A 24,030-nucleotide genomic window follows, 5' to 3' on the forward strand; every position below is an offset into this window, starting at 1 on the left:
AACTCAATGAGAGCGAGACACAGTGATGACGGGACATGATGCTCCTGGAAGACCTGAAAGAACAGACGCATCCGAGCAGAGCTTCGCTGGAGGCTGCAGAGGTCTCTGTGTCCTGGCCGTCGGCAGACAGCAGGATTGCCAAGGCCAGGGAACCCAGGGCCTCTCTTGACAAGCATAATTTCAAGGATGGGAAAACCAGTGTGTGATCATTTTGCAGGCATTGAATGCTGTGTGCAAATGCATTCTAGGGTCGGGGGGGGGGGCTGGGGGGGAGAAAGATGGCTGAGTGGCTGCTGAGTCACGGAGCACAGCCAAGGATGCAGGAAGGAGCCAGAAAGCTGTCTGTCTGTAGGCCACAGTTATTGCCTGGAAATGTAAACCACCCCCGGGTGGAAGCATGTTCATCCTCACAACAGGCACGGCCTCCCCACTGTCCAGGGAGCATTCCCCCCAGGGGCCCATCCGGGCACCAGGAGCTGGAGTCCCTGTCTGGGTTCAGAGAAGCCCACGCTCGGCCGCCAGTGCCTGGATTTAGACTTGGTCTTGTAGCTCCCGATGTTCTTTTTTGTTGAAAAGAGAACAAACAAGCTACCTGCTGTGTAAAAGGTCGACTTACTGTTTACACGTACACATATTTTCAGATGGAAACTGGGCAGTCAAGGCTGATGAAAAGGATTGTAGTCCAATGTTGGGGAGCAGTTCTTCACGGCCTCTTAGATCTCTGTTGTCTCGAGAGCTGGCGGACTCACAGCCTGTGTTCTGCATGATCTTTCCACGGCTGCTTGAACAGCACATCGCCCTTGGAAGACAAAGATCACGTCTCCCTCCAGAGCAAGAAGATGGTTCGTTTGTTGCACAATGACCTATATGGGGGGACTTCCAAAAGTTCGTGGAAAATGCGACGGAAGTATATGGAACTCTTCCGTGAGCTTTTTGAAGGGAAAAGGTAGGTATTGCTACTGCCTGTGATAAGAACTTCGGCTTCTCCACGTCGAAGTTCCTCTGGCTCCTCCCAGGTGTCACTTGGCTGCATTTGCCTCCCCCTGTGGGAGCTGGAACTTGGAGAAACAGCACGAATGCTGATGATCATCTGGCCGCTACCGTTGCTATGGTAACCACATCCTAGGCCCCTGACCCAGGAGTTCTGTGTCTTCTGCCAATGTCCGTGAAACTGTGGCCGGCTAACTTATTAGCTGACGAGTAAGGTGAAGTCTCAGGCTCCCTGCAATTCTTGACATCTGCCAGCTGTTGGAAACCACCAACCCTGGTCGTATGATGTCCTTTTTATGCCAACTTGCCCGATGCTGTTCTGTGCCCTGGATTTACTTAAGGCTTTTACGTGGTCTGCCTTCACGAGGACTAGAGATTTGTAAATGTTTAAAATGTGGTTCCAGGAAACACAATGCAGCTGTGATGCCCTACAGATGCACCCCCCCACTCCTCACCCCCGTTTTTCTAGAGACTGAGACTGTCAAGGCAGCATGACCCATTGATTTGCCCAGGCTCTCAATAAAGGCCCATAGCAGGTGTTGCTGGCAAGGCCTTGGCCTCAGGTAGGGTTCCTGAGAGATTGTCTAACTGACCGTCTGGCACGAAGTAGTGGCAGTCAGGTGAGTTATAGGCAGGTGGGGCAGCCCTGAGTCATGCGACCACAAGGAATCCAGTATCCTGCCAATTCATAAATTACCGGGTTGGAGGTGCCCAAAGCTTTTATGCAAGGAACCCAGCATGCACCAGGCTGATGACTGACACCAGTCCAGGGCTACCGGGCCAGATGGAATGAGGAGCCCAGATGTTTCTGATTGATTCCATGTGGGTTGGGTCAGGTAACCCAGGAGAGTGGGCACACTGAAAGGAGGCTCAAAGCTTGCTCTACAACAAAGGTGAGCGAAGCTCAGTGCAGGACTGGCAACGGTGATGACGGGCGTGATGATGAGTGGGTACTATGTGAAAAACGATTGCTCACTTAAATGAACGGAGCGTTCCATGAGACAGCTGTAGGTGTACACTTCAGGGCCAGGTTTGGGACACAGACGGTCAGAGGAATGGCTACGCCTGTCGTCATTTTAAATGCTTGGATCTGAAGGGGATTTCGGTAAATGCCTCAAGGTGAGTGTGGGGAGTAGGCTATGACGTGTCGGTCATATTTTATAGCTCCGGGGCCAAACAATGAGACATTTGGAAATACCTAGAAATTCAAGTACAGGGGGCAAGAATCATTAACCCTGAAAGAAAATTCATATAGTAGGGCAAAGTTTTCTAATGCATCACTAAAGCATCCTTTCTGGGTGCAATATAGACACAAAAGCTCACCATTATCTATGTGCTCATGGCTATGATCAGGGGTGAAAGTCACTTGGAAGCTCTTGACAAAGCCTCCTTCTCCGGGAAAGGCCATTCTCTCCACGCAGCCCAGGAAGGACTCAAGTATGGATGAGAGGGAGGGAGCAAAGAGAGAAGACAGTCCAGTCCACAGCAGTCAGCAAGCCCAGAATGCCTGCAGGGCCACTACCACCAACTGGTTATCCAATGAGATTCCTCTCGCTTTATTTCCATCCCAGAGATTACCTGGATCTATTACCTATTATGACAGCAAGTTACACCTTGGTATATTGATTTCACAAAGGGATGCAGAAAATAAATAACAATTGAAGCCTTTGCCTTCAAGCCAATTCCCTATGTTACAGCGGCAATCTACTCCAGAGGGGTTTTGCTTGTTTGTTTCTGTTTTTCACTGGCCATCAATTTGATAGAAGTAGATCCTCAGGCCTTTCTTCCATGGCACCTATGGGTGGGTTCAGCCTGCCACACTTCGGGTTAGTAGTTGAATGTGAATCATTTGTAGCCAATCCTCTGAGCCACACTGCAGGACTTCACATCCACAGAGACACACAAGGAAGAAGAGCGCACCCTTTTGTCTGATTAGTGCGAATCGCTTAGCTGTTTCTAGAGCCATCTGTGAGGCTTTTGTAGTCATCAGGAAATGGACTTATGAGACGCATATTCTGCTGTACACCATCAGGGCTTAGATCGAGACTGAGGCCACTCAAAGGAAGGGATGAAGAAGAAGGCTGAGCCATGTTTACCTCAACATTGGACAGACTCTCCCCATCAATCAGAGTGCAGTACAAATGGGAACACATGGGGATCCATTTTCTCCTCCAAGAAGGCGCCCGGGGAATGATACACACATGCACATGATGCCTGTAGTGTGCACAGGAGACAAACCTGAGAAGGGGTGGCGTGGTTTACACACCGCAGCCCCACATGATGCGCACACCTTGTCTGTGGCACGTTCACTTCTCATGTGGGCCTGTTAGAGTCACGGGGGAAAAACACCCAGAACCTCACCACTCAGTCCATGCAGTCTTGGGACAAACATCTGCTGCGAGCCACAAGAGGGCCAGATGGAGAAATAATTCAAGCACACACTGACTTGACGGTGGGGGTAGTGGCATAATTTACACAAAAGTTACAGCAGATTTAGCTGAGAAAGCTTTTGGCTGAAAGATCTGACTAGATGACATAAAATGTTATTGGTATTTTACCATTAGCCCCTTCTTCTTTTTAAATATTTCTTGTAAGGGGCAAGGAAATGTAGTTACTAATGTTTTCATGTCTTGTGCTTTGAACCCTTTTCCAGATCTGAGTAAGGCGCTTTAACGAAAAGAATACACACACTGACGTTTGGGCCTGAGTTCAATAGTAGATATTAGGTCTCCCTTTTTTTGTAGGGCTGTGATTCTTAAACGTAGGCGGCAATGCTTGCAGGTATTGGGGAGTGAGATGGTGTGGCCACGGCCACTGCCTGGTCCCATAATTCCACACATAATGGCTGAGACAGGAGCATACTGTCGCCAATCCCATGCCCACAGACCTTACGCAAGTCCCCTGGTGTCTCCGAGAATCGATAAACTACGGATCATAACATCTGTTCTGTTTACTCAGACGCACGGCAAGGGATTAGATAGGCTTGGGTGCGGGTGGGAGTGGTATAGGGTAAGCATGACAAGAACGGAAGGCACATCATTAGCATATGATTCCAGAAGGTCAAAGAGTGAGAAAAGAGTCAGTCCCTGGCACGCTTGGACTATATAAAGTCAGGTGTTTGGGGCAGGACAGACATCTGGATGTGTGATCATACTTTTATTCTTCCTCCAGATGTGGGGGGAATTATAACTGTGAGGGCGAAACAAAAAACAAAAAAGAAAGAAAGAAAAATTGACTTCCAACCTTTGACAATGGGACCTGGTAGGAATAATAGACTATTGATTGGAAAGAGTGGAGTGCTTCAAAGAACACTAGCAGACTAGGCTGAGAACAAAGCTCCTGTCCAACCTAGCTTTGCAGTTCGGCCCCAAGGGCAAAGCTCTCTGTGTCTGAGGGGCATCTCCCACGGCAGTTCTTGGAGACCCCCCACCCTAGGACATTTCTGTTCAGACAGCTACAGATTCCACAAGGAGGCCTGGTAGTGCAACTGGTGAAGCAATCAGGGGCTAGCTGCAAGATCGGCAATTTGAAACACCCCCACCCCCCCCCCAGCCAGTGGCTCTCCCTGGACATCTGCTTTGGAAGGATTACAGCCAAGAAAACCCTATGGAACGGTTGTCCTCTGTCACTCACAGGGACTCACTATGGGCAGTGTTATCATTTCGTCACTTCTTTGGACAAGGGAGGCAGAATATTTTGCTGGGTTCCAGTTGACTTGGATCATACTCAACACAAGATGAAGAGCTCTTTAAACTTCTACTACTACGACTACTATTTTTTTTTGGGGGGGGGAGGGCAAGACCAAATATACCGTAGCCTGCAGTTGTATCGACTGCGATGGTCTCTACATGCAGGCCCGGTGTTCCCTTTGTGAGTTATTCAGCGCGCATGCGTTGACTGGTGCCAGTCAAACTTCCCTCCATCTCATTCAACGCTTTCTTTGAAGGAAAACAACCTTGCCATTTATCTTCCTGAAAGTGTCTGGAGAGCATTTTGTATCACCCCAAAATATATATCGTGTCTATGCCAAGTACTACTCTGTTTTCTTGGTGACGTTTGACACATTTTGTCACTGGACAAGGCATTTGAGGAGCTGTCTCTTCACCACATCAAGTGGAGAGAGAGTCTGAGGTCAGTACGATCCTTGCAGATGCTCACAAGCCCCTCTCTGTTTGGGGGCTCCCCCGGGTTTCCCTGTGCAGACCAGCATTCTGCCAACGGTTGGACGTATGACTCGTACGAGTTTAAGAGTGCCAAGATTAAGTGCTGAACCACGCATTTACAAGGGAAGGACTTTGTTTTTTCTTTTTCCTTTCCCTCTCTTCTTTCATTTGGCTCTAGAAATACCATGACTTAGATCTAGCGAAGATAAAAAGGCAAGGTTTGGAAACATCGGGCTCTGATAGAACAGTCTGTTTTCCTGATTCTCAGTATTTTTAAGACCGATCATTACTCATCTTTGGCCCAGCCATCCGCCGAGGACAATCTTCCACGGCGCCAAGCACTGGAGTGACTGGGCAGATGGAAAGCTGTGGTGCAGCCAGCCTGCTCCTGTGAAGGAGCCCTGGGGCTTGGAGAGCCCGGGGAGAATTAGATGGATGCTATCGTTCCATTGCATGCAGTTCTGCTGAGGTCGCTGAGTTCTCCCTTGTTTCAATCAAATGCTGCACCATATTTAGTCAACACTTCTGGAGTGAAAGGCTCAGTGTGTCTGTTTTCCTCTGCTGGCTAAGTCTACAACTGGCTGCAAACCATAACGCTGGATGATTAAACCAGACCCAGATCGCTGCAGGGCTAAGCAACAAGCACTGAGTGGGAGCCTGGGTCCCAGGGCTGTCTTCTGCGCTGACATGCAAGAAAAGGGACCCACAGCACGCAGGGTGATCAGGAAACCACTGATGGGTGAGCATGTAGTGGACAACAGTGTTGTCTTTCTTCCAATGGAGCTAAGGTGACAAGACATTTCACCAGGGGGCGGGGGAGGTGCTCTGTCTGCCTATAGCTGGGTGCACACATACACCCAAATATACCAGGTGCCAGCAATTTCCACTGTATTGAAATTTTTCTTCAATCCTGAGGTTTCTTTTTCACTCAGGCCACCTCTTTCCTCTTTTGTTAACTTTCATTAAGTCAATTCTCCATCAATACAATTTAAACCCGACCAACAATTCCTTATGGCAGTCACAGTCAATGAGGGGCAGGTCCACACAGCTACATCATGAAGCACTGGACTCATCCTATGGGACTATGGATTGAACGTCCAAGTCAGACTCCTATGATCTGCAGTCATACATGGACAACTGCTTTTGCCTCCAGACCGACAGCCCGCAGACCTGAGCTGCTGTTTCTGTCCTGGTCCCCACCAAGGAGTTCTTAGGGAAGATGCCTGCCTAATGCCAGGCCATCACTCCCCGCCTCCGCCCCCCAGCCCCTGCACTCACCTTGGGGATGCTGAGGTGTTCCGGGGCAGGAGGATGGGGCTGAGGCAACCTCCTGCACATCTAGAGACGAAGGGCTATGGCTTCCAGAGGCAGGGGCTGCTGGTAAGGTCAAGTCCAAGGAGAGGTCAGCTCTCCCCCGGCTGGCGCTCCGGTTCCTCAGTTCCTTCTCATGCGCCTCGGCTGCCAACTGCTCCAAGTATTTGTATCTGAAAGTGAAATTCCAAAGGGTTTCCGTAAAAAGAGAAAGAGAAAGAGAGAGAGAGAGAGAAAGAGGCACGGGTGGCGGGCGCTTGTTTATGGACGAAACACCTGCAGAGTGAGCCGGTTTCCTGATGCACCGCGCACAGCGCAGAGCCGACTGGAGGGTCCGCCTGCCAGAAACACGCCCAGCCCAGCCAAGAAGCCGCTGCTGAAAACACCCGCACCATTCATAACAGTGCAGACGCCGGGGCAGAAGCACCGTCACACGCCCGCCCGCCCCACCCCCTCCCCGGGCCGCTCTGGAAGAATCCTATGCTGCTCTTTCAGGCACATTCGCACAAGTATGCAAAGCAGCAAGAGTGGCCATCAAATAGCCCCGATGGTGACAGCTGAGAACCAGCCGCTGTGCGATGGGAGGGAGGGGCGCCTCGGCGCTGTGCAGGGCCCAGAGCGGTGCCACCAGATAGATACCGCGAGGGGCTGTTTGGAGCTGGGTCACCCTGAGGTTCTGAACCTGCTTGACTGCGTACAGCCTGCCCGGGAATTCACTTTGTTCTCTCAGCGTCGACCATGGAAAGTTTTTTTTTTTAATTTTTTTTTTATTCTCAAATATTTCTGAGTCGGACGCAGACATCCAATAGCTTGGACCTGACGTCACATGTAGTTTATTCATCAAAGTCAGTTTAAAAGAACAAAGATACATCTGTTTTGCATTTCAGGCAGGCAGAACCCACTAACTGTTTATTAAGACCAGCTACCAATCATCTTGCTCGCAGCGCGCTTTACAGAGCGGACCAAAATAACTTTGAAATGTGCGCTGCTTCCAGATGTCTGCTAATTTTACCCACCATTATTTGCGCAGAAGTAAATTTACGAATTCAGCAGGAGCAGGTTTCTGACCATCTTGCCCAAAAATTAACTCTGAAACCACTTTGGGACCCTGCTCCGTCTCCATTAGGCCTCCCAGCACCGTCCTGGCCTCCTCTCTCCCGGTTCTGGCCTGCCCAACCTCCACCCTGTCACTGGTCCTTAATTCAGTCTGATGACAGAGGCAGAGTGCCCACTTAGGACCTTGAAGAACGCTGCATCTAGAACCCAAGCATCCTATCTCCCGTCCCTACAGGGCTTGTGTTTCCCCACACACGTCTTTGCCACTCCCTCCTCCGGGCAGCCAATGGCAGCCTTCCCTGCAAGCCAAGTCCGCATGTGCGTCTCCCCCTGCGAAGACGACCTTGACCACCACAGCTGGAGGCGATCGCAGCAGCCTTGGCACAGAACTCCTGTTGGATACGTAGCCCATTCAGCTCTGATGGCATTTAACATCGACTGCCTGGCATCTCCAGGCAGCGTTTCCCAGGCCCACCTCTGTGTGTTCAACAAGCAGATGATGGAATTTTGCGAGCAGGAAGGTGGCCAGTCTTTTATCTTTTCCCAAAGCACCCTGCCTTTGTCAGAGGTTGTTGGCCCGCAAGTCCGGACTGCGGGGCGGACACGCAGGGCGGACCCACAGGCTGCGACAGCAGATGGACAGAGGCACCTGCTAGGCTTTCTGGGGAGGCATCCTGCTTTCATGGTGAACCCTGTGGTGACTCTGGGCCCCCAGACTCTGGTGTGGGGCATAGCTGCTACCCATCACACAGGATCGCTACCCAGAGGGGACGATGCAGAGAGCCTGGACTTGACATCAGCTCTCCAAGGCTAGGCTGGGTGGGGTTAACCACAGTAGTCTGTTTCTGGACTCCACTCAGACCAGCAAGGAACGCCACCCCCTCCTCCGCCAACACACACACCCTGTCAGGCAAATGACCCAAACCATGGGGCCTTGGGAGAAAGTGATCTTAGGGGCAAGAGCTGAAGCTCCAACGGCAGGCAAATAGTAAATGGGGTGGGGGGTGGGGGAGCTGAGGCCTAGGAAGGGCTGTTGAGCACAGGGACTCCCATGCTGAGTCCAAGTCTTCCTCCAGAGCGGATGGGGGCGGTATACAAATAAGGGGCCCTGGGCTAGTCCCAGGGATGGCCATGCCATAGGAAGGGAGTGCCACACAGCAGAACCAGCTTCCAAGGGGACTGGTGGTCTCACCTGCAAGGCTGACCCATTGAAGACCTTTATCTTTACTGGCTCAGTCCAGCCCCTGACCTCTACCTATCCTTCCTGATAGGCAACGGGGGCTGGCCAGTGCTGGTTGGCAGCCAAAGGGTTCGCCCCAACTATCAGGGGTTCTCTAGGGATTGCTGATCCCAGAGTCTGGGTAGATATGACTGACAGGTAATGTCTGGTTCTTCCCAGCACGCTCTGTTCCCATGCAAGTCTTCTGGAGAGGGCATGAGGCAAAGGAAGCAGCCAGGGTTTAGCCGGCACTGTCCCACAGAGTACAGCTACATATGCAGGGCGCAGGAAGGGCAGGGCCAGGGGCCAGGCCGGTAGAGGTCCCCAGACTCCTACAAAAAGCAGTGTAGAGTTCGTCTGCACTGGGTCGGAGTGGCGAGGGGCAATGGGATGCCGGAGGGCCGAGACGTGGTACCGAGAGCTCTACAGCTCAGCCACCCTCTGCTATGTCGGCCTCCACCGTCCTTGGAGGGAGGAAGTCACCTAAGTGAGTCTCAGTGCCACGTGCCCTCAAGGGTCCCTGGGAGCCCGGCAAGCCATGTGATGCCTGACAACCTGCACAGACCCTGGGAGCAGAGCACTCTGGGCTTGCTGGCCACGTACTGCCACTCCAAGAGGAGACTTTGCACCCGTCTGGGCATTGCCGTCACGTTCCCACATAGCCTCTCTCCACCTGCATCGTGTACTTATCCGTTCCCCCTTTCACCCATTTATTGAATATTTGTCAAGCACCCGTCGTGGGCTAAGAACTGCACAGGGCCCCTGGGATGGGATCGTGACCGAAGCTCGATCCCACTCTGGGGCCGCAAATAGAACACTGGGATGAACTCAAGCATGGGCTGGAAAGACTGGTGGGGAGAGGGGGATGGATAGGCAGGTTCTATCTTTTCCTAGGGGGCCTGTGAAACCCCTACTGTCGGCAGGCTGACTTAAGTAACCCTAAACACACGCACTGATGGCCCTGTCTTGCCACCGTCCTACTCAGAAACACCCCTCCCCTCCTACCCCAACCCGGCTCCCTCCAACCTCAACTCTCCAGTCCTCAGTCCTCTGAAGCAAAAAAAGCTCAGCGTTCTTTGACTGCTTCACTGACCACTTTTTGGCACAGTTTCCAAAATCCTAGCCTAGGCTCAGTCCTTTGCTTCACCCTCTGCCCCCATGACCCCTGCTTGCCGTAGCCATACTTGCTCTGTGTATCCCATCATCCCCCACAGCCATGCAAAGCCCAAAGGGGCCTATCTGTCCACCCAGTTTCCCCACCTGCCTGGATCTCCCTCTTTCCTCCCACCTGCTGCTACGGCCTTCAGTGGACTCAAGCGGAATCACAGCGTGAGCTTAGATGGTCATTCGGTCCCAAAGAAGCACAATGGTTCTCCTTGCTAGGGGTGCAGGAGGCCCACCCCAGGCCCTCTGCTGTGACGACCCTGCTGTGACTCAGTCTTTTGAATCCAAAGCAAGAGACACAAGGCCCAGCACACACGCCCAGTGCTGGCTGGCAGAATGAATGGACGGAGCCCTCTCTCCCTGACCCCTGGGCCCCTTTCCACCTCTGATCTCTAATACATCTTCCCACCCATTCACTAATCCTGGTTGAGCTGGAAATCTGCTTTGACTTACTGGGAGCTTACTGGAAATGTTCCTGGCTTACTGGGAACCCCCAACAGCCTTCCAGACAAGGTCATTCAAGAACGAGCCAACCAGGGAAAGAAGGTGGTCCACACCAAAGATGAACCCTTGGCTTTCCCCCCAAACTTCTGCACCCACAGTAAGGTGAGCAGCAAGGGAAGGATCGCCTCGATCATGCCTGCCCTGCACCAGCGAGGACGGCCGAGGCCACAGGGGCTGGGGGCCAGGCCTGTGGACAGAAGAAAAGGCAAGGTGCGGCAAACTCATCGCACTCTTTACAGGTGGACTGGGGGAGCGCTGGGAAATAAAGCAATAAATTATACCCAGATGACTTGGGCTTCTAAAGGTGGGTAGCACCTTGTGATCATCTGAGCCAGCTCAGAACAGCCCCAGCACCCAGCACCCAGCTCCCCAGGGGTGTCCCAGCCACAGCAGCTCCACGCAGGTATAACCTGATCGTTCACTTGTCAAAAGTTCAAAGAAATTCAGGCTCTAAGGAAATATAAAGCTATTTCCATTAAGCCTGGGCACAAAGTCAACAGGATACTCAGAAAAAGCAGTCTACCCTTCTCAACTCAAGAACAAACACAGGTACTAATTAGTGACATGACAGCTTCTTCACCTGCCTGCCCCCCTCCCACCTGCTGGCCACCATGGGTGATGAGGACGGCAACAAGAGCAACACCATCCATCGCCTTCCCTTGTACCGCCGACGAGCAAGCTTTTAATTGAACCCAGGCAGTAGCAGCGCTGCCCACAGACTGCCCTATTTGGTTGCTCTTGCCTAAGGAAGAAAAAAAATAGCACCATTTCACTTTTCATTGGCCTGGTCCAGAGATTCGCAGCTAGCGCCCACATATTAAACCAAACAAAAAATCAGCTTTTCCCCCTCTCTCCAAGCAGTAACCCCATCTAGTGGTAGAGGGAGCAACTGCAGGTTGCCTAGTGCTTGCGGGCAAAAACTTACCTTTTGCTGGGTAACTCTCCAATGTTTCCTTTGCTTACCTACACCAATCACCGCACACACACACGCACACGCACACGCACACACACATACTGTACGGTCACACAATGAAAGCACTAACGCTGAGTCTCCTATGGGGATTCAGACCACATTGCCATAGAAGCGACTGCGGCAAGGCCATTTTAAATAAATAAAACAACTGGCTGTTATTTATTGAGCGATTTCACATCCCTTTCCTGATTACCACCATATCCCAAGCCCTGCGGTGGGCACTGTGGATGCCAAGGAATGGTTTCTTCCGAACGAACAGGAACTGGGTACAGGTGGGGAGGTGGTGGGTGGGGCCCGGCGAGTGCCAGGCTCATGCCTATGCCTGGCACTCTGCTGGCATCCAGCCCCGAGGGTGTGCTCAGGTGGCAGCTGAAGGGAGGTGGGACAAGCGGCCTTGGAGGCACGTGGCAGGGACGCCCAGCCCAGCCTCAGACGTGGTCGGGGTACGGGTTTAGCAAGCACACCATCTATCAGAGGGGCCTAAAGACCTACTCCCCCAAAGTCGGCCTATGAAAATGCTGTGGATCACAATAGCCAGGCCCCACCGTGCCCAGGGGTGGCTGATGCAAGGGTTGCTAACAGCCACATGCAAACTTCCAGAAGAGATCTGGGAGCAGGGACTCACACGTGCCACACCAAAGCACGATAAAACTGTGCTCTCCTGGGACAGTTTGACAAAAAGCAAAGCAACCAGGATGTCTTACTCTGCAAAATGCCAGTTACCCAAGGTCTCAGGTGTCCGAGGGGGGAGCTGTTGTGTTTAATTAATACAGTCTCTCCATGCCAGGCTTGGGTAGGAATACAAAGTCACGTGCCATTTGGTGAGCAAAGGAGAGAAAATGAAAACAGAGGGGCACAAACCTTTCTTCTCGTGCTTGTCTCTGCTCTTCTCGCTTGTCTAAATACTCCCGGCTGATGGATGGACACGGGGGAAACAACACAGGGAGGGGAAAGAGTATCATTAGTTGGGTAGAACGTAGCCAAGAAACAACTTACATCTACCACAGAAGCTTGCCATCGCTGCAAGGGCACATGGTGAAAGACCAAGGCTAAAGTCTGCGGTGCCAAAGACAACAGACTTTCCAGCCCAGGATGGTCTGCTCGGCCTCCACCCCCAGGCCTGCCAGCCTTGGATCGGTGCAGTGGTCCCTACACACTCTTGGTTTGCGCAGTTGCTTTGGTCTGCACCCAGTTGCCCGGCTCTGTTCAACCATAGCATATTATTTTTCTGTTACTGCTGAATCTCAGATGGAAAGCTGAGTGGTCAGGCTCCTCTCCTTGGACCGGGCATTTCCCTGAAGAATGCCAACATCAGAATAGGCCTTCTGGCCTGTGCTGCTCGGGGGCTGGATGTGAAGGGCGGCGGGTCCGAGATACGAAGGGAAGTGAGGTGGGGAGGCAGAAGCGGCAGGAAGACTTGGGTGGGTTTGTTATTCGTAAACATCTGTCTTCATGACTAGAAACACGTTCCTGTCGCCCAGGAAGCTAAAGGCCATATTCCACAGCATAACAAGACAAGGGAAAAAGTTCAGGGCAAAATGCACAAGAAAGGTGAGCGTGTCACCAGGTGTTGCTGAGTCGGTTTTGACGCACAGTGACCTTATTATGCACGACAGAGCGAAGCACTGCCACCCTCGCCCTGTGCCATCCTTGCAATCCTTTCTTGTGTTTGAGCCCAGTGTTGCAGGTATCGCTGATGCAAAAGGGCCAAGACCTTGTCCCTCACAGGTCACTAAGGCCTAGGTCATGGATCAAAAGGTGTATAATTTCATTTTTGATGACTCTTTCTTGATTCTTACTTTTTACAGCACATGTTCTCTTCCAATTATTAATGAACTCTTTCCTCTTATTCTGAAGTATGGTTTATCAGCGAGTGACGGTCCCCACAGCTTGGCTCCATCCACATCATTGAGGGCAACTTCACTTTGAGGAGGCAGCTCTGCCTTGGAAGCCTTTTGAGGTTTTCAGTGCCCAGCACTATGATCAGACAATGTTCCAATGGTATTTATACAGCTCTAGCTGCCTAACATGTTCTCCAATTCTTTTTCCTACTCTGTCTGAATCTGGAAGGTCTGCTGAAACCTGCCTGCCCTGAGTGACCCTGCTGGGTAGATAAACACCAGTGGCACGGTTTACAGAATCCTAGCTACATGTAAGCCACCACAGTATGACAAACCTAGTAAATAAGCCACAGATGAACAACTTGAAACACTGAAATGGCCTGTCAGACGTTTGTCTAATTTCAGGAACTGAAGGCCTAGCCAGTTGGGTCATTTCAGGAAATATTTTATAAACGAACAATGTTATAAATGGGCTGCTCATCACAGAGTCAGCAGTTCAAAAACCACCAGCCTCTCCTCGGCAGCGAGACGAGGCTTTCTCTCCCTCCTGTAGAGAGTTACACACTCAGAAACCCACAGGAGCAAATTCTCCCCTGTCCTATATGACTGGCATGACTCAGAAGCAGCTCGGTGGTAGTGAGTTATTATTTTTTTTAATTTACAAATCTTGCCCTGCTTTCTGCTTGAATTTCTTTGCGTCCACACCCTGGCTTGCAGCATGGTCCAGGAGTCAGCATGGCCAAAGAGGTGCTTATGGCCTGTCCTGATGAGCAGCATCCCTTCCCAGACAAGGGCCATTTACCAGTCATTTTATTTGTAAATGGCAAATAAAGCACACCGGGGACCACGAGCAAGTGATGAACGGCTACAAGCCCGGGCTCTGACGACAAGCTGCCTGGGCCTAGCCTTCACTCTGCCACCTGTGACTGCCGCCCGGGGCACGTTCCTTGACCTTCTGGCTTCATTTTCTATAAAACGGGGTCATGCGAACAGCTCCCTCCTGGAGCTGGGGTGCAGGAGAAGTGGGTTACACACAGAAGTAAGGAGAAGTGTCCCTGGCACATTGCTCAGCCCTGGGCGCACCAGTGCAGATTCCACTTTGATTCCTGTCTTGCCCCGCCCCCTGTGAGATGCCCCATAAACAAACTCGCCGTGTGGGCTGCAGTCTCTGGATTGCCCACCCATCAGAATCCATGCTGCTACTTCATGGCAAGATCTCCCAGAAAGCCACGAATCTAGAAGCAGCTATCCCATCCTTGTGGTTTTATAGGAAGCCCTGGGGCACCATGGTTACGTGCCCGTTGCTAACCTGGAGATCAGCAGTTCGAAACCACCAGCTGCTCCTTGGGAGAAAAATGAAGCTTTTTACTCCCGTATACAGCTCCAGTCTTGGTAACTCTCAGGCGCAGTTCTACCCGGTGGCCATGAGTTAGAATCGACTCAATGGCCGTGGGTTTTTTTGTTTTTTGTTTTGGATTTTATCAATCAGTCTTTCCCAAACTGTCCCAACTTCAGAAGAGCTCAGTGAAGTCTGACGACTGATGGGCATTGGTGCAGCTCCCTCACCTGTAGCCGCGAGAGAACCAGCATTCTGCCCACATCCTCCAGGCATTTGCTTTCACGTAGAATAAGTGCATCCTGGTTACAGCGGTTACTAACTCTGCCCATGATTCGATCATTTCTACAGTGCCACAGAATCCGGGTGGCTACTGAGAGAACAAACGTCCACGTTAGCGGTTCTCTGCATCTGCGTAGCCCTGCTCTCCGTTCCTGGTAGATTTAAATCGGAGGAGTCAGTGGGAACCTTATTGGACAGCCAAATGGAACGGGCCATCGCCAGGTGTTGGAATTGTCTTGATGACAGTGGTTGGCGTGTCTTTGGTCCCAGGGCGATAGGGCTGAAAACAGAAAGAATGTGGCTGCTATGGAGGAGGAAGGGTGAGACGACAGGAAAGAGCAGACAAGGGGATAGGAGAGGGGGTTCTGGAAGAGGCGGAGAAAAGGACGAATCGGAAAGACTTGAGCGTTCCACGGTCCATGAAGCCCAGTTCAGCATGTGGCTGGGGCACAGGGATGGAGGGAGGCTGACGGAGAGGATGGGGAGAACAAATGTCCTGGCTGCAGCAGACCCTGAGGATACTCGGCAAGGGTCAGAGGTTCAACACATGGAACCTAAAGTGGCTGCTCTCCGGAGCATGAGCCGTTGCCACACAGATATTGTGGAGATCAGGGGACAATGGGCTGTCGGGGAGCAACACTCTGGCATTTAAAATTCTCATTTAACTAATATTTATATTCTTTTAAAAAATCATTTTATTGGGGCTCTTGCAGCTCTTATCATAATCCATACATCCATCCACTGTGTCAAGCACATTTGTACCTATGTTGCCATTGTCATATTCAAAACATTTTCTTTCTACTTGAGCCCTTGGCATCAGCTCCTCATTTCCCCCTCCCTTCCCCACCTCCCCTCCCTCATGCACCTTTATAATTTATAAATTCTTATTATTTTTCATGTCTTACACTGACCCACTTTTCTGGTGTTCGTCCCCCAGGGAGAGGGTTATATGTAGATCATTGTGATCGGTTACCCCTATCTCCCCCCACCTTCCCCTTCCTCTTCTGGTATCTCTACTCTCTTTATTGGTCCTGAGGGGTTATCTGCCCTGGATTCCCTGTGTTTCCAGCTCTTAGCTGTACCTGTGTACATGCTCTGGTCTAGCCGGATTTGTAAGGTAGAATTGGGGTCATGATAGATGGTGGAGGAGGAAGCATTAAAGAACTAGAGGAAAGTTGTATGTTTCATCGGTGCTACACTGCACCCTGACTGGCTCGTCTCCTCCTTGGGACCCTTCTGTAATGGGACGTCCAATTGTCCACTTTTTCTTATATTTCATTTTTATTTTTTTAAGAAAGGAAAGAAGACTACTCTGTGATAGGGACCAGAAAAAGAAACAGCCTTTTCTTTGGGGCATCTGCTCCAACATGAATAAAACATGAGAAGCTTTAGATGGAAATGGCAAATTAGGTTAAGGCAATTAGGCTCTCTGTCTTCAGGAAGGCCTAGGGAAGACTGCTTCAGACACACGTGGGCCAAAGAACATCCAAGCCACTAATTGTGTTTGGCTGACTGGCCTGCTTCCTGCCGCATGGCTGGAGCAGGAAGGGCCGCCGTGCAACAGACCTGCAATGTAGTTCCAGGTAAGTCTTGCTCCCCTTTGAAGATGTAGATCCAATCGGAAGCCTGACTTCCTAACCCGTGAATGGCATCAGCGATCACATACCATCCTGGGGCGCGTACTTTAATTCTCAATTCCTGGATCTTTCCCACCTGAATTTGTTTCTCTCCTCCCGTTCTATTCTCTGCAGCCTCTCTTCTCGCTCCTGCCGCCGCCTCTCTCTCTCTGCCGCCAGCGACTCTTGGTGTTGCCTAAAGGATGAGCCGAGGAGACCACTCGCCGGCGACCTGCGGACAGAAGGAGTTATGCTTAGTTCCTTGGCTGGTAACGGGCCCGTGAAGTTTGAATCGACCAGACCTTGGTTAGAACCAAGAGTCTGCTGGCTGCCAGGTGGCTCTCCTGGGAAAGTACAGAGCGCCACGGGCCTTATGTTTCAGGATCTTCGTCTGTAAGTGGAGACAGGTAACCGGCTGCATGGAGGGCAGACAGCAAGGTGGTTAGTACAGAACGTGCATTGCCATGTGCTTGGCATCTGCAGTCTTCCAGAGTAGGGGCTATTATGACCCAGAGCGGTCTAGAAATGTGCATAAAACGTGAATACACGTTATCCATATGTTAAAGGCCTGACTTTGATGAGCTGGGATCAACTTCTGACCTGAAGTGGTTTTACTAAAGCAGATGCTTCACAACGCACCAATGTCTTATTATACCCTCAAAATGACAGGTCACTGTGAACGAGGTATTGGCATGAGAGGTGAGAATGAAATCTGCTGAATTGGAAAATTTTCATAATTTTTGCCTGGTTCTAGCTCATTTTCAGCTCTTCTTGCTATTAATAAGCAGGACAGCTCTCCATTGGCGTACATTGCCACAGGGCGGCTGCTTTTCTCTGTTTTTGCACTGCCCAAGTTCTCTTTGAGCAAGAGTTCATTTCAGACTCAGAAATCCCGTGATAATCTATGTACCAGGTTTTGATTTTTATTGTGGCATACAATGGGGTACCCACAGAAAAACGGAAAACAGCTCCACTGGGTGGAGTTTTCATAATACAAGTTTTTCCCAACAAATGAGCATCCAGCAATTCGCTCTGAGTCGGTGCACCAGTGGCGTCACCTGGGAAGGTTCTCTCTGGTCACAGTGAATGTTTTTGTGAAAGCAGATTCATTCGAGCCTCATTTAAGAGAACAGCGTGCGACTGTGAAATTTTGTTTCCTGCTCTGGGAAAAGTGCCGCAGAAATTGTTGTGATGTTGAACACAGCTTACCAGGACTAGAGGAAAAACGCAAGTGCATTGTGGTTTCTTGTCTCAACAAAAGGTGAAATGTCGATTATTGACAAACATCATTCTAGATGTCTGTCAACTTCCTGAACAGACGAAAATGTCAACTTGTAGTGCATTTGGAGTTCATTTGACCAGGTCAGACTGTTAATCAAACTTTCTATTTTGAGGTTCTGAAAAGATTGCATAACAGTGTACAACAAAAAAGGCCTGGTTTGTGGCAGACGGGGGACTGGTTTGGCCTCCAGGACAATGCACCTGCTCACGCAGCCATCTCAGTGTGCCAGTTTTTGGCAAAAAACAGCATGCCTCTCTTGTCCCACACACCTTACTCACCTGAACTCTCTCTGAGTTATTTCTTTTTGTTTCTGAGAATGCAGAGGACGTGAAAGGACAGCGATGTGACGACGTAGAAGAGGGTAAGGGAAAAACCAAGGGAGGTGCCATCTAAACAGATGAGTTTGAAAAGTGTTTCCAAGAATGGGAGCGCAGATTTGACAAATGTATTAAGTGTGATGGAGAGTACTTTGAAGGTGATAAAGTTGTTTTGAAAACAAAAATTAAATGCATAGCTTTGGAAAAAAGGAACTCTCCGTTTTCCTTTCCCCGCCCTCCCCCATACCATCTGCATAGGGAGAATTACACAGCGCTACTCATTTTCAGAAAGGAATTCCCAGGTCACCACCACCCAGGTTGTGAAACAGAGTACTAACAGTAGTACTCCCAGAAGGCCCCATATGTGGCCCTATCTTCAATTATTTTCTTTACTCTCCTCCCCACCCTCACCCACATAGCCTTTAAAGTTTGCTTCTTTGGCGTGAGACCTTTCCCTTGGTGGGAGGAGTTTTCATTGTGTGTCAAGAGGTGTCCCAGAGCACCCAGCCTGTACAAAGGCCAGCACCAGGCGGTGCATGCAAACTGCCCCCTGGATGACTGGCGGGTGGTCAGCTGTGTGGAGGGGAAAGGGCAGGGCTGGCCTGCTGCCCTCGCCGCTCCTCCACGCTGCGGCTTCTCGACATTCCCACTGAGAGAGAAAAAGGCTGTTGCTGTTGTTTTTCAAAGGACCAGCAACAGACCAGTTATGAGCCCCGTGGAGAGAGAGAATGGAATATTCTACAGTCATACCATAAGTTATCTTTAAATGGCTTTCATACCTAATGCGGAGGCCCTATTTTCCACCTGTGGCGAGATAGACAGGGCACACAGTAATGACATTCATTGGATGCCCCCATTCTACAAGCCACCCCGTGCTCCACTGGGGTGAGAAGTTGGCTGTATCACTGGGTCTGGGAGGTCGCTAGCTTAGGGAGGGGGTTGTCCCTCCCATACCTGCAAAGGCCCCCACAGAGGAGGTTGGAAAGACATCAGGCAACCATTAGACACCTATGAAGACCCCAAACTGAGAATGCTCATACTCAAGCCCCCAAGCCAGGGGAGGTACAACTGGGTGCCCCAAACTAGGCCCAGGCTCATGACATCACCCAGGTGGGCTTAACTTGGCCAAAGGGGCCAACCAATACCATCAACCATGCCTCCCCAGCCAGACGCTGGAAATATCCTGACTGTGGGAAGGCTGCTCTCTCTTACCTTGCTCCTGGTCAGAGGCAGGTGGAGAGGGGGTCTCCCTCCCCAATGAGGGCGCACATGTGCCCACTCCGGACTTACTCGGGGCCCACAGCCTCTGGGCCCACATGCTCCTTACCTCTAGGGTTCTTAGACTTCTAGACCTCCAGACCCCCCCACCCCACGTTCCACGTGCGTAGGTGCTCTTTTCCACGTGGTTGCTCGTGCCCAGTTGTGAACCGTTTCAGACTGTAACACCTGAAACTTGTCTTGTCCTTCAGAGAAACCCACTGGGATCACACAACGTGTGTTCTGCATGAATTTGCTCCCACTCCAGAAATCTAACAGGTCTCCATCGAAACATGTTATATGTTAACATCATTTCCTTGTCGGAAAGGAAGACCATTGCCATCGCGAGAGCTTGAGATTGCCTGATTGAATCCAGTGCACATTGTCCCAGCTTCCTGAGTCCCCCTGTAAGACCCCGGAGCTCATCTTCCTTTGTGCCAGGACGTCGAGGGGAAGTTTATCCTGGCACACCAGGACACAGCAGCAGGGGCAGTAACAACCTGCCTGCCGAGGTGCTTTCTTTAACACGTTGGGTGCACAGTCAGCTCCCGTGGGAAAGCAGTAAGAAATGGTTCCTCTTTTCCTGAAGCAAAGTTCCGCCAGCTATTTCAGACCCGTTTTTTGAGGCCTCATCAGGAGAGGGAGAAGTAAAGGTCCCTAGGCCCCCAAGAGCTTTTGGGTCTTGGAGGCATGTAAGCCATTTTGGTCAGATTGGAAACAAGAGAGTATACCAGTCATCCATTTCTTAGGGTCACCATGCTACTTGGACAGGCTCACAGTGGTGGGGTGGCTGCTTATCTACCCTGGTCTTATGCATCCTGTTTCTGGAAATGGATGTAATACAGCATGCAAATCATACCAAGGGGATCGCCAAACCATCATTTGGTAAAAGGCCCGCAATTCAAGACAGCATGGAAAGCCCTCTCCCTTTGTGAAGGCGTCTTTAAGGTTTCAGCCTTTCCCATCGGGCTCTCTCGGATAGTGCCGGCAGTGGTTGGTAGCTGGGTCGACGTCGAGCTCCACAGGTCGGAGGAGCAACTGCAGTGCAATAAACTGAGCACAGGGTTGGGATGAGAAAACCCTAGTGTGGGCAGTCACTTGCCCTCTCTGAGCCTGTTTTCTTGCCTGAAAAAGTAGAGATAATCATAGTGCCCACTCAAGAGATGTTGTAAGGCTTAGATGGGGCACACAGTCGTGAAAACGCTTAGAACAGCTGGGACCCTAACAGGTGCTCAGTAGCCCCCACTTTATGCTGGGAGTTTACGATCTGCAGACGGTGGCCTGAGCGGATTCCCTGAGGCTCCTGACATCTGGAGGGGGATATCAGCTATTCCTAGGAGCATCAAGGGACTACTGGAGTGGGGGAAGATGGGCAGGTTTATCTGAATCTTCTCATCATGACTACTGGTTGGGTCAGTGATCAGGATGTGTGCTAGCCCAGAAGACACTCGGGACGGTGACATCACCCAGGGTTACACTGTAGCAGCCACAGCTGTGGGAAGCCACCTAGGAAAGCCGGGGGCAGGGGCCGAGATTTCTGCAGGGGAGTGGATGATACATGGACTGAAGGAAGAAGTCACAGTGCTTAATCTTTGCAGTATCAGGCCCTGCAGGGGTCGGGCCCAGAAATCCCTCCTGGGTAAAGCCTCCCTAACCGGAACATCTGGAAGAGAAAGTGTATTTTCCTGCAGTATGTATGGCCGGCCACACTCAGAACACGATCCGGTGGGGGTCATGGTCCCTTTTGATACACTGTGTTCCTGAGGTGAAGGGAGTCCTTGTGTCGCTGATCACACTCCCCACCCTCCCACCTGCTGGGCCAGGTAACTGCATACAACCCCAGAAGGCTCTCGGTAAGATTTGAACTGCTAACTGCTCCCCTAAAGCAGGTTTACAGCCTTGGAAACCTCGGAACTGACTCAGGTGGCAGCGAGTTTCATTACTGTGGTCAATACGACATTTATTATGTGTGGTAGTTACACGATCTGTTGTCATTTTGAGACTTAAGAGTTTAGCCTGTCAACTAGGTCGCAGCTTGACGACCTCATTTGGAGGCACTAAGAAGATAAATAGTTTGCTGGAGGTGGAATACACACTCACTCCCTGGGAGACATTACTGACGACGAGTGTGATGGAGCTACACTGATATAACCAGAGTCCTGGGAGGTGGGTGAGCCACATGGAGATCCCTGCCAACACTGACATGCTCACACTGCCACTGGATCCACAAGACCTTCCACCCACTGGCCTGTCATCTTCTTGCATTTAGCATCGTTTCATGTGTTTTGTGAGTCTGAAGAGGGCTTTGTAGATTGATATCGGTCATATGGGCCAATATCGAACTTATGGACTTGCTCTGGACCAGGCTGGGATGTTTTCTCAATACTCAATTGCTCTTGAATATAAAGCTCTTTCTAATACACGAGTGTCTATCAATTTGTTTCTCTAGTCTACCCGGACTAGCACACTATGTTAATCCTTTCCCAGTATCCAATCCAGCGCCATCATGCCATTCCCCGCTATTTCCAGATGTGGTTCTGAACTGTCCATGAATACAGGACCCAGTGAGCCGTAACCCACCGTTTTCTCTCCCACGGATGAATGCTCACCCCTCTCAGATATTTCCTGAGAGCAGGCTCATACAGGCTCAGTCCTCATGTGCCCGACTGACCTCACACTGCCTAAGGCTTTCACATGGTAGCGCATCTGAAGACTCTGGGTTTATTTGTGGCTGCGGGCTATTCATTCCACTGCATGGCTGTGCCACATTCTGTTGCTCCATCATGGCTGTTGGTCCACACCCCCCCTTGTATGAGGTTCGATCACTCTCTCCACGTTAGAGGTGAGGAGACTGAAGCTCGGAGAAGTTGGGCTTAGCTGGGCAGGGCTTTAAAGCAGGCCCATCTGACTCAGTTTGACCTTCCTCCTCCTGCTTTTCTTCCTCTCCCCACGGACACTTGTTGCTGGGTGCCATCGGGTCGGTTCCGACCCATAGCAACCTTGTGCACAAGAGAACGGAACACCGCCCGGCCCTGCGCCCTCCCTGCAGTTGTTGCTATGCGTGAGCCCGTGGTTGCAGCCGCTGTGTCGATCCTGGTAGTCCTTGTCCCACGTGTCTGCATAACGTCTCAGCTCAGCAGCATCTGTCTCTCTTGGCAGCCTATTGCTGGGTCTCAGCTTCTTCATTTCTGACTCACGGAAGGGCCTCGCCAGCCGCCTGAGGAATAAGCCAATGTCTTCGGCACATGCTGGTCTTGGCACTTCTCCCCCACCCCTCCTCTAAGGGAAAACATACGTGGATGATGTGCACAGAGGGTGCATAAGACCGAATGCACCGTGGGCCCCTGTCCATCGGCCCGTGAGGCCCCATGGCAGAAGGCTGAGCTCCCCTTTGCCATGCGCCCAGGACTTTGAACTGACTTGTGGGGAGAGCATGGGGTGCTGGGAGGAGCAGAGGGCAAGAGGTCTCTAGGGGAATAGGGTCTTGGTGGCCTCGTTCGAGCCTAAGCTCTGGGAAGCCAGCTGAGAGGGGGAGCTCAAGTTCTAGGCCGAGGAAAAATGACACTGAGCATGTAGAGGGAGGATCATGGCGGCAGCCAGATGCAGAGGGACCAATGGGGAGCATGCCCCCGGGGGAGAGACCAAGACATGTGAGCACTCGAGCCTCGGTGGGAAGACCGAGAAACTCTCCCTGCCCATGACACCCAGCTGGCTGCCCACCTGACCTCTGGTGGGAGAGTGGGGGAAGCCGGGAACTGAGGGGTAGCAGGTGGGACACTATTGCCCAGTCTGCCTTTCTGCATGTGCAGGTGGCCTGTCCCCTCCCTGACAACTCAGTGTGCTGACATGCACCCAGGTATGTCACAGGGTGTCTTACAGCTGGGAGGAACCTCAGCCCAAGGGCACCCAAGATACAGGAGAGAGGCCGTGCAGGTCAACAAACAACAGTGTTGGTACCGAAACCCCACTAAAAATGACATTGACTTTCAAGTCCAGTGGTTTGGAAGCAAGCACTGACGGGCGCAGAGCTACGGTGCGGCCGTCAGTAGTCCATCCGGAAGCCGTGTGTGCGGCCGTGTGGCGCGTAGCGAACCTGCTTTCTCTTGGCAGGAGTGGTTGGTTACCTGACACCTTAACCGGCATGGCATCTTAACTCATTCATTCGCCCTCCAGGGCACATGCCTCCAGCAGCTCCACGCCTGTCTTCCCAGGAAGTCTTCGTCTCTGCAGAGATGTGTCTCCAGCTTTTTCAGTTAAGCCCTGGAGGCACGGTGGTTCAGAACTCAGCTGTGGCCTGAAAGGGTCAGTAGTTTGAACCCACCAGAGACTCACTCCCTGGGAGAAAGATATGGCGCTCTGCTCCCCAGAAAGACCACAGCCTTGGGAACCCTCTGAGGCCGTTCTGCCCCGTCCCAGGGTAGGAATTGACCCCATGGTAATAGGGGTTCTTTTGGGTGGGTGGTGGTTGTTGATCCGTTGGAGTCTGAGAACTTCAAACCATAGGCAAGAGAGTCGCTGAGCCCACGCCTGCCCAGAGCGCGGCACTGACTTCCGTTCCATTATAAAAGGGCATGTGGAACCAAAGAGAATTCGTTTTTCTTTTCCCACCCACCTGCCTCACAAAGAGACTCTAAGGCCAACCAAACACCTGCTAGTTGCAAAGTAAATGCATCCAAGCCAGTTAGCCCCTGTCCGAGGGCAGGAGCTGGCCGGCCCCCA

At 51.4% G+C, this 24,030-nt stretch overlaps 1 protein-coding gene across 8 annotated transcripts in view; it reads right to left on the reverse strand.

Annotated features, from left to right (window-relative positions):
* Positions 1–24,030, reverse strand: part of FHOD3 (formin homology 2 domain containing 3) — a 475,205-nt gene that overhangs the window by 86,576 nt on the left and 364,599 nt on the right. For all 8 annotated transcript variants that reach the window (XM_075533135.1, XM_075533134.1, XM_075533133.1 and 5 more), the window contains 3 exons: positions 16,553–16,687; positions 12,242–12,292; positions 6,432–6,637 (listed from right to left, as the gene is read on the reverse strand). In XM_075533135.1, coding sequence (XP_075389250.1) covers positions 6,432–6,637; positions 12,242–12,292; positions 16,553–16,687 — 392 coding nt within the window. The remainder of the gene's footprint in view (positions 1–6,431; positions 6,638–12,241; positions 12,293–16,552; positions 16,688–24,030) is intronic.

Source organism: Tenrec ecaudatus, chromosome 15 (assembly GCF_050624435.1).
Source record: "Tenrec ecaudatus isolate mTenEca1 chromosome 15, mTenEca1.hap1, whole genome shotgun sequence".
Lineage (NCBI taxonomy): Eukaryota > Metazoa > Chordata > Mammalia > Afrosoricida > Tenrecidae > Tenrec > Tenrec ecaudatus.